This window comes from Salvia hispanica, chromosome 2 (assembly GCF_029641045.1).
Source record: "Salvia hispanica isolate PSC_SH4W2 chromosome 2, Shi_PSC_v1, whole genome shotgun sequence".
Lineage (NCBI taxonomy): Eukaryota > Viridiplantae > Streptophyta > Magnoliopsida > Lamiales > Lamiaceae > Salvia > Salvia hispanica.
Genome location: NC_142693.1, coordinates 1,405,540 through 1,416,602, shown reverse-complemented (window position 1 = coordinate 1,416,602; position 11,063 = coordinate 1,405,540). Strand labels below are relative to the sequence as shown.

Here is an 11,063-nt window from a genome sequence, read left to right as displayed (position 1 = left end):
AAGGAGCAAAATCTTTGTGTTAATATTTTTTGTATTTTTCTTTTATTTCTTTTATAAGTTACTAGGGTTTTTGAGCCACTTATAAAACAATAGGTTTTTTATATTTACAATTAATTTTGATTTTTATGAAACTATGGTTACTTTATTATCTCTACAAAGAGAGTTTTTATCACTATTAATGAGAGTTTGTGTTGTTCTTTTTTTCTCCAAGGGGAAAACTTTTGTTCTTATAATAAATATAGATTTAAAATAATGAAATAATTACTAGGATGATATATATCAGTCTAATCGAATTAATTTTGTTTCTGTCCAATCCATGTCATGATAATTACCTCAAAAATGCACAACATCACATTTAAAAGGCGGCAGCTTATTTATGGTGGTATGTGAATTAGTTGAAAGAGATTCGGGGAATACATAAAGATTATTTCATATACTCTATTAGCCGACAAAATAAAATTTCAGTGTTATTTCAGTATTAAAGTCGTATTTCACTTTTATTATCCCATATAAGTAACACTGTATTTTCACTTTTCATCATAATATTAATATATTTATAAAGATGGAAATCATATTTTATTTTCTTTTCCTATCCATTTTTCTTTAGGGATTTTACATTGTGGACGAATAGAGTATTACTGCAATAGTTTCTAAACATGTGCTAATAATGGAGCAAAACATATGGTAGGATTTACTCCCTATGTATGCGAATAAGAGTCTCATTTTTTTCATTTTAGTCTGTCGGCGAATAGAAGTCTCGGTTCATTTTTACCGTAAATAGTAATAGGATCTCACCTTCAACTAACTCATTTCACTTACGTATCATTTAAAACTATAATATATCTTCATTTTATGATTTTAGTCAATTAATATTAAATTTGATTTGATATTTCAACACCCCTAACTTATCGATTTGATCCAATATAGTTTGGTCAATTTTGAGGGAAGTTGTCGGCCAACCATTTTTCGGCTCAATTAGTATACAAAATAATGACGATTCTTGTCATTATATATATCATGTGTCACGTGTCATCATCATATTTCCCTTTATACACCTGGTGTATTTATGATTATGTACTTGGTTATGTTTATCTTATTGTTTTTTATTATATTTTTCAAATAATGGTCCAAAATAGAAATAATTGCTATTTTTAAAAAATTGAGGAAGTATAAATAAATGGGCCGTACTCCCCTTGTTTTCGTTATTTTTAAATATCAAGTAACTAATATAAATATTATTTGATTAATTCAATTACTATATTTTAATGATAGATTAATATATTATACACCTTCCGTCCCGGTTAAGATGACACATTGCTTAGTCGGCACAAAATTTTAGGAGTTATTTGTTAAAGTGTGTAATTGCAGAGAGAAAAGATGTGTGTAAGTGTAAAAGTAGAGAGATAAAAAAAGATAGATATTTTAATAGGAATGAGAAAAAGTGGTTGAGTGTATTAATTAGAGACAGAAAATTTCCAAAAAAGGAAATGTGTCATCTTAGTTGGGACAAACTAAAAACGAAAACGTATCATCTTAAGCGGGACGGATGGAGTATGATTTTATAATTTTATTTTAATTTCTGTATTTTCTTTTATTTCTTTTTTAAGTTGGCTAGGATTTCTGAACTACTTATAAATAATGGTTATTCTTGTTTGCAATTAATATTAATATTATTAACAAATTTTATTATCAAAAACTATGGTTAATTACTTTCATTTCCCTATCAAATCATTCTTGTAGCACTTGTGAGTCACCTAAGAAATTGGATCCATTTATTATATTAATATTTGTTGAGAAATACCCAGTGTAGTTAGATTCTTCCAATAAGAGTATAAAATTTGTAATTCAAAATATATACTAGTATTTGAGTAGCATCGATCGCTTTAAAAGTTGTAGTCATTCACTATTTTCTTAATTTATATAAGACAGTAGAGGGAAGAGTGCAAGTTAACTTGTTGATGTTTAAGCTTGGTTTCAATGCATCATATATAGAAATTAAATGCATAAAAAAATCTCAATTAATTGAATCATTTAACACTCTCAATTAATTGAGGTACTTTAGACATTGACGGCCTCCCACCACGCCATAACTTATTGACACGTTATATTCTTCTCTTTTTCTACATTAGACCACAATTTTCACAACGAACGTCCTCTATCATGCTCCTCCTCTCACCTCTCATATTAATTTGAACTATTTATTTATATTTCCCTCTACCCATAAAAATATATGCATTTAAAATACGAGAATTTATGCACAATTTATGTCTTTAATTTAATCATTTTAGACATAAAAAATACAAATATTTACAAATTACAATTTAAAAATATTGACATAGCCCGTGTTATATTTATGGCCCGAGGAAGTCTACCGTGAAACCTATGTTACAATTTATAAAATTAACCCAGTCATCTTCGGTGGAACAGAGTGAGTACTAAGTTGCCCTCCATCTTTTCCACTCTCGATTTGAGGGCATACATATTACTATTCTTATTTTAGTTTACACAAAATTTAGCATGTCATTCTATCTTTTGCATTAAACATAGAATAGCTTAAAATTTTAAGTAAATTACCAAGCACACCACTTAGAAATATAACTAGCACATACAATGACTATATATATCATAACCATTATCCTCATTAGATAGTCTACCAAAGTGTAGGAAATAGAGATACTAATGTTTTAATTTTAAAAATATATCAATTTCAAAAAAGAAAAATGAGTCACTATTAGTGGAACAGAGAAAATATTACATGACGACGAACCTTAATAATAATAATAATAATAACACACCATCATCGTAGCTAGCTGAAGTGAGAGCGAATTAACGAGCTCGCTCGTTGCTTAGAGTTGCACTTCTCTGTCGTATATCCAGCTGAACGGGATCTTCGGCGCCTGCTTTGCCATCCTTCGAGCTCTCTCCCCGACACGTCTGATTCTCGGAGACAAATTACACAAGAAGTCTTGAGCCATCTGCCCATCTACAGATAGCCCCGTTATATTTTCAACCTTCCATGTGGCAACCAAGTGCTCTAGGATGTCGGCGTAGTCTCCTGCCGTGTAGACGCCGAGGCGCTGGCCGACAGCCGAGAAGCTGTAGAAGAGGTTGTTATCGCGACCATCGTACATCAAGTGTGCGGGCATGGAGATTTTCTTCTTCATCATGTCAGCGAAAGCTAGCATGGTCGTGTCAGGGTCGATCTCGAACAGCTTCTCGACTATCTTGGTGTATGCAATTTCGTGGCGTTTCTCATCCGAGGCGATGATGCCGCATATTTGAGCCAACTTGAGGTCACCGTGCTTCGTGGCTTGTCGGGCCGTGTTTCCGTGGGAGACGAACGTTGCCCTTTCTTGGAAGGACGTGTAGATGAATCCGAGGTACGGGTTGTTTTCTCCTCTCGGGTCCTGCATAAGTTTTCTCGTCAGAGAATCCGTACTACTGAAAATTTGTCACCTATTTCCATTTTCTGCTGTTCATATTAATTTGTCACCTTTCACTGTTATTATTTTTAAAATTGGACCCTACATTCCACTAACTCATTCACCTTCTCACATTTTATTATAAAACACATAAAGGTTGGACTCACGTGCTACCAACTTTTTCAACTCACTTTCTATTACATTTCTTAAAATCCATGTCCGGTCAAATGTTGACAAATTAATAGGGATGTAGGGAGTATATGGGATAAACTGATTTGTCTATGATGGCGGACTTAGATACGTTGCCATGAGATGCAATCTAATCTTTGTTATAAAGATGGCCTTACTTCTGAGAAAAAATGCAACCAAATAAAAATTAAAATTAATCATGGCCTTTAGTTGTCATAAGTAATCATGGCAACTGAACGGACACCTAAGTTGATAATCAAAATAAAATATTGGTTACCATTCCCGAGCCGATGAGATACTGGATAGTCTTCTCGACTTGCTTCATATCTACTCTCCCGGATAGGTAAAGATACTTATTGAGAAGGTCTCCGTGTCTATTCTCCTCGGCAGTCCACGCCCTCGCCCAGATTGCCCAAGGAGTCGCATCCACCCCCGTGTCATCCCTCAACCCGTCCATGGTGTTGAGCATTGTCTGGTACGTCGGGAGGGCCTCCTCTGTGACCATATCTCCGACCAGAACAACTAAATAATCGTCGGGAATCTCCTTAGCTCTCTCTCTCAGTTCCTTCACCTGGTCATGGAATCCATCCGAGGCCGGATCAGGCAAGAAATCCTGAGGCTGCAAACACTTTTCGACCGGTTTGAGGTGCACCAGGATATTGTCATGAGCCCAGCCTTCTATGGATTTGAAGATCTCGATTTTGTGAGGGGGCATCGAGTGTGTGACTCGAACATGAGCCTCACGGGGTTCTCTGAAAGGCTTCTTCGTTGTCTCAACTTCCCTTTTAAAATATTTAGACACACACACTTGTCATGACAATGCAACATATACTTCCACATTCCACAATTAGGAGTCCCTTTTATGGGTACATGTTTGAACTTGAAGCATGGCAGTAGTAAAAGTTAATGAAATGTGAGTTCCATTTTTTACAAATTACCTCGGTCCGAAAAATAGTCCTAGCAATGGACACACACCGCATGTTTTAGTGCAAAAATTTGTCAAGTAATAGAAAAATAGAGAGAATTTTTCGAGTAGTGCACGATACAAATTTTAACGCGAAATTGGTAAGTTAGAGAGATACAAAGAGATAAAGAGTTGAAAAACTTTAAATAAATAGATAGGGACTAATTTTGGTGGATGACCCAAAATAGGAAAATGAGATTATTTTTGTGATCGGATATAGTACTATAAAAGTGAATGGACTGAATTAGTTGAGTTGAGTGTGGTTCAAACTTACCATTTATTATAAAAGTGAAATGTAATTTTTATTGGTGGACGAACCGAAATAGCAAAAAGGGATTCCTATTACCGGACGGGGGGACTAGAAACTAATGTTAACCAGTGTTTCAGCTTACTTTGAAGGAGAAGGAAGAGCGGAAGCCATGAAGAACTTAGGAGGCCTGCAACCGGCGACGGGAGGAAGAGCGAAAGAGGGCCATTTTGGTGATTGAAAGTTAATTAGATTCAGCTTCATCGGCATAACTCCTTCCTTTGTAGAAAATTAGTGCGTAGACTTAGTTGCTAGTTTTTCTTGCTGTTTGTGTATGAGAGATGACTTAATTCTGAGATCATTTTATAGTGTAATGTGTCACTGAAATGACCTTATTGCCCTTTATAGTACTCCCTTTGTCCTAAGAAAGTTGATACAAAACTTTTGGGCACGGAGATTAAAAATTTATACTACCTCCGTCCCCCAAATTTTGACACAGTTTACTATTTCGGTCCGTCCCTGAAAGTTTGACACACTTCACTTTTTACCATTTTTGGTAGTGGACCCCATATTCCACTAACTCATTTCTACTCACATTTTATTATAAAACTAATACTTTAAAAGTAGGACCCACATCCCACCAACTTTTTCAACACACTTTTCATTACATTTTTTTAAAACCCGTGTCGGGTCAAACCGTGTCAAAATTTGGGGGACGGAGGTAGTATTAAATAAATAGGAGAGATGAGAGATGAGAGATAGTAAAATAAATGATGGAATAAAGTAAGAATGATTAGATGTTTTGTCTTTTGTTAAAAAAGGAAATGACTCAGCTTTGTTGGAATGGACTAAAAAAATACGACTCAACTTTCTTGGGACGGGGGGAGTATCATTACTCTACAAGAATGACCAAACAAAGGGAGAATTTATCAAAAATCCTAATTTTTGAAAACCTATATTATTATCAAATCCACAAATCCAGTAGATGATGCCGAAAATATCTACAGTTTCGGAATAACTTAAAATTCTCACGGTGCTTGTGAAACGAGCTAATGAAATAAACCCATTGAAAAGCTATGGATTACGATGGATTTTGGGCATTGAATTAATTGAATCATTTAATTAACTTACTTCTGATGGGGGTACTCTGTCGTCGAACTGTTGAGTTCAATTCCTTAGCTCGTTATACAAGTTTCGGCACCATGCGAATTTCAAGTTTATTTCTATGCTAATGTGATTTTTGGCGCATTAGTTGTTGAGAGTTTATCTTGTACTACCAATTTACTTTCTCTATCCATCAAAAATAATCTCATGTGCACGACACATGTTTTAATGAAATAATGATAAAATAATAGAGAGAATGAGAAAATATAGGTAAAATAGGAGAGAAAAGAGAGGGAAGTAGGTAATGAGATAGAGAGAAAAATGAAAGGTGAATAAATGGTATGGCATAGGTTGTAAATAAGTAGGTATATAATGGTGATAATTTAAGAGAAATTTTTTTATTTTTTGATGGACTATTTTTTTTTGGACAAAACAAAATGGAAACATGAGACTATTTTTCATGGAGATATTTAGTTCTGTATAGCTACATTGTGCTCGTAGGTCACCTTGACCTCTCAAATAATGAATCGGCTAATTGATGCAGTTCTAATAGACGATGCATTTAACAGTCTCATAATACCTTTAAATTCGTTTACAGAACAAACAGAGGAATCAAAGACATCACCGCGCCGTAATGTACAATAGAATTTGGACACGGGAGATTGTTTAAGGGGCAAAATCGTTGTTTTATTATATTTTGAATTTTATCTCCATTTCTGTATTTTTTTTATTTCTTTTTAAATTGCTAGGGTTTCTTAATCACTTATAAACAATGGGTTATTTGTGTTTGTAATTAATTTTCATATTATTAACAAATTTTGTTTTCAAGAAACTATGGTTACTTTGATTTCTTACTTTGATTTCTCTATCATATCATTCTTGTGGCATGTTTGAGTCACTAATGGACTTGGATGTTTATTAGTTGAAAAATACAGTTTTTGATTAATTAGATTCTTCCAACAAGTGTATAAATTTGTAAAACAAAATAATTATTTGAGTAGCATCGATCGCGCTTTAAAAGTTGTAGGAGTACTCCTACTATTTATTTTCTTAATTAATAACAAGCTAGGGCGGTAGAGGGAAGAGTGTAAGTTAACTTCTTGATGTTAAAGCAAGTTCTAATTGACACTAGAAACTCGTGTTAAAATATTGATCAATAAAATTGAGGGAGAGATATAAAGACATATTCATCGTATATAAAATTAAATGCATGAGTACAAAAAGATTATTTAATCAAATTCAGTTTCCAAAAAGATTATTTAATCCTCTGTACCCAGAATGTACTCGCATTGTACTAATCCTCTCAATTAATTAATTGAATCATTTAATTAATGGACATGTATCTATTAATTTATTACTCCAGACAAATAAAAAGAGTAAAAAAATTCTTAAAATAAAAGGTTTTATTTTTAAAAATAAACTAAAAATAAAAGAGTTCTATTTTTAAGAAACGAATAAAGTATAATAAATACAACTGACTATTACGCCACTAGGAGGGACAAAATCATTACACAACGGCGGAACTACATAGGGCAAGCCACCGCTCCAGTTGGGGCTTGGCCGGCGATGGATCCGGAATATTCCCGCTAACGGCCATCCTCCGCCCGGTCTCCGCCCCTGCCAAGATAGCTTGAGCTTACTACCGTAATATTGAAAATAAACACGACATGCACGTGGTATATAAAACTCTTAATAGAACTATATCTCTCGCGAAGCAGAGTCTTGTAGTACTTTGGGGCATTCACATTGGATGCTCTTCCTTCACGCCATAACTTCATGTAACGTCATCATTCCTCTCTTTTTCTGCAACATATCATAATTTTCACAATGGGCGCCCTCTCCGGACCAACTTATATTAATTCATACTATTATTCTTTGTTTACTTTAAAATTTTAAATACAAGATAATATTAAATTATTTCATTAAAAACATAAAAATTACAAATACTTAAATTTAAATATATTAATAGAGTAGTGATATAGAGCAAGTGCTCCTTAAGTATATAACTAGAGAACAAATTTCAACCACAAGATTAAGAAATCAAGGGCTGAAATTCTGCTTAGGATTTCAAATTTGATCCAGAAAATTACTTCACTATAAACAAGAATTGGTTCACTATAAGTAGGTGGGGGTAAAATAGTCATTTAACAAACAAAACTGGGTAAAACATGAATTTCTCTCATTTGAACAATTTTTCTTCAGCCCGTCATCTCTTCTACTCAAATTCTCCATCTATTCTCCTATTCTGCTCGAATTCTTCATCGATTCTCTACAGGTTCTCCTCTTCTACTCGAATTCTCCACCAATTCTCATTCATAAACATTGATTCACTCCGTCGTCACTTCCATTGGTTGCTCATTCCGCCGTCGGTTCGATCTGGTTGCTCATTTCGTCGTCGCCTTCGATTCAACATACCTAATGCCTTCAATTCTTAAATGTAAGTTCGTCGGCTTATTTATTTGAGGAACGATTCATTATTTTTAAGTTACCTATAAATTTATACACATTATTATATAAAAGCCCCTATTAATAATCTAAGTTACCTACAAATTTATTTTTAAGGTAGAATTTGAGAATTTAGCCCCTACTCCCGTTTATTGTTTATTTCTGCGTCTGCCGCTGTTTGCAGGAATAGTAACATGAAATTGATTCCATTTGGAATAAAGGCAAAAGTAAAATCATCATCACCACCCTCAAATTCCCAAATTGCTGAGAGAAAAATCGCACACAGGCACACCTAAAGTCAGTAAAAATATAGGTACCTATTAAGATCTTGATACACATGGAAGCTGAAAAAATAAAAATAAAGGATTTTTGAATATTGAAGGAAATGATATGTTGCATATTTTAATTTTTAATTCATACGGTTTATAACCCAGATCCGTACACTATATTTGTTTTTAACTTCATTTTATGAATGAGAAGCACACTCGTGTGCACGAAACAATTTGCGTGGCATCCGACCTGATTAGACTAGACCCAACCCATTTTTTTAATATTGTTTTAATTCATTAACACAATGACCTTTAAAATAATTAATTGATTGATAATTATAATAGTTTATGACTTAATTACTCTTGTCCTCACGGCCGATTTTTGTTGATTATTTGTAGATTAAAGACCTTTTTGGTCCTATAATATATGAAGATTTTTTTTTTATTTTGGTCCAAAACATTATCTTTTGAAGTCTTTTACAAATAAAAACGGGTCACATTTAGTCCGAATTGGACGAAAATGGTTAAATTTAACGGTCAACGAATATTAATTGAATTTTGACCGGATTAATATTCAATTAATGTGTGCCGGAGATTATGTTTTGGAATCGGGATTCGAGGGCGACGCCGGTGCCGGCAAACTAGAAAGGAGTGGCGCTAGTTAATTGAATATTAATCCGGTCAAAATTCAATTAGAATTATCGTTGACCGTTAAATTTAACCATTTCCGTCCAATTCGGACTAAATGTGACCAGTTTTTATTTGTGAAGGACCGAATAATTCAAAAAATAATGTTTTGGACCAAAAAAAATCTCCATATGTTTAAGATCAAAAAGGGCCTTTTTAGTCTTATTTGTAATATGGTTTGTATAAGATTCTAATAAAGCATAATTAATCAAACCATTTATTTCAATCCCCGAGCTAAAAGTTCTTGATCCGCCACTGCCGAATAATATATTTGCTTCACCACATCAAATAACCATTGAATAGCAGAATAATGATTCAGCCACATCAAATAACAAACATTCTGTGAAAACTACGGAAAGGAAAGAGTATCACCCACCTAATAAGTAAAACAGAACAATAATTAATCATGTTCAAAAAATATGTGAAAATTACAAAACATATCTCTAAGGTGAAAGAAAGGTCTTTGTATACTCAATAATAACCGAACGTTCATGCTCAACGATATCCGAACGACAATGAAAACCGGGATCCAATTTTAACGTTGGAGGAAACATCTTCAAACACACCCAATATCCCATATTCTGCTTAAGGACACCATCATCACTTATCCAGGTAGGAGGAATACACCCCTTTATATAAGGTGAACCCAAAGTCAACACATGATGCCAACTTATAAGTCCACTTCTTACCTCTGTAGACTCATAAATCCTCAACTTCAACCCATTCTCTAAAACACATAGAGAAAATATCTCATTTGGATGACAAGCATGATTACATACAAGAATCTCATACTCCGAGGCAGCAACCATCTCATCCGGTAATGTGATTGTCTGAAACACTTCATTTTTCATATCAAAGCTCAGTATGATCCTCTCCTCCCCAAACCGTCCTCTCCAGTGCGCAAACGAGCCGTACTTGAAAAATGACATTATTGAGCCATCGATCACCAATTCTTGATCGATAGCCAACTCCCTCCAAGAATTCGTCCTTTTCAAATACAGGTTCGCCTGGAGGCGGCGGTGTTGTTGGCACGACACCAGCTGCACAACTTTGTAATCCTCATCGAAACCAACGCCAACATGGTGGCGGATGATGCACTGAGGGGAGTGACAAGAAGAGGAGGGCGAACGTGGCAGGATCTTCAGTTGACCTAGAAAAGGATTGCATACTGCTATCGGTTGCATGGCTCGAGAAGAGCTTACGCAGATTAGACCCTTAACGGACCCTGATACCCTTGCATAGTCCATGTCGAACGCTGGCAAGTCATGCGACTTTAATGAGATCCCGTTGGCTAGGACCTCGATACATAGTTTCAATTTTTCTTTACAATTACGGAGAAAATAGCATTGTAGATGTACCGCGTATTCATCGTTGTAGTTGTCAAGCCGCTGAGTGTGCAGTTTTCTGAAATCTTGAGAATCGATGACGTCACACCACAATTTGCAGACAGTTCTCAATATCAAGAGGGATTGCAGGGGAAGACGCAAGAATATCAGTGTTAACACATCGTAGTTCATGGCTATGTGTGTGAATGAATTGAAGGAGGTATATACTGACATTTAATGGTGGTCATTTTCAAGAGTGATAATTAGTGACGGCGGTAATTAGGGTTAGGGTTGTTTTATGAGCCATACACTTAATTTTAGCCCTAATTCTAGTTTTATTATGTTAAATATTGATAATTGTTTAACCAATTTCTTATGCTTGAATAGAGATCATACATAAACATCATTTGC

The 11,063-nt window shown here is 34.5% G+C and overlaps 2 protein-coding genes across 2 annotated transcripts; both read right to left on the bottom strand.

The window, feature by feature from the left end:
- Positions 1-2,705: 2,705 nt before the first annotated feature.
- LOC125201496 (stearoyl-[acyl-carrier-protein] 9-desaturase, chloroplastic-like) lies at positions 2,706-5,092 on the bottom strand. The gene is made up of 3 exons (XM_048099639.2): positions 4,968-5,092; positions 3,889-4,393; positions 2,706-3,407 (listed from the first exon to the last, which is right to left on the bottom strand). The coding sequence occupies exons 1-3, from the start codon at positions 5,090-5,092 to the stop codon at positions 2,847-2,849; spliced, it is 1,191 nt and encodes a 396-aa protein (XP_047955596.1). The 3' UTR covers positions 2,706-2,846.
- Positions 5,093-9,770: 4,678 nt separating this feature from the next.
- On the bottom strand, positions 9,771-10,844 carry LOC125208406 (F-box/kelch-repeat protein At3g06240-like). Its single transcript, XM_048108017.2, has one exon. The coding sequence runs from the start codon at positions 10,842-10,844 to the stop codon at positions 9,771-9,773; it is 1,074 nt and encodes a 357-aa protein (XP_047963974.2).
- Positions 10,845-11,063: the final 219 nt, after the last annotated feature.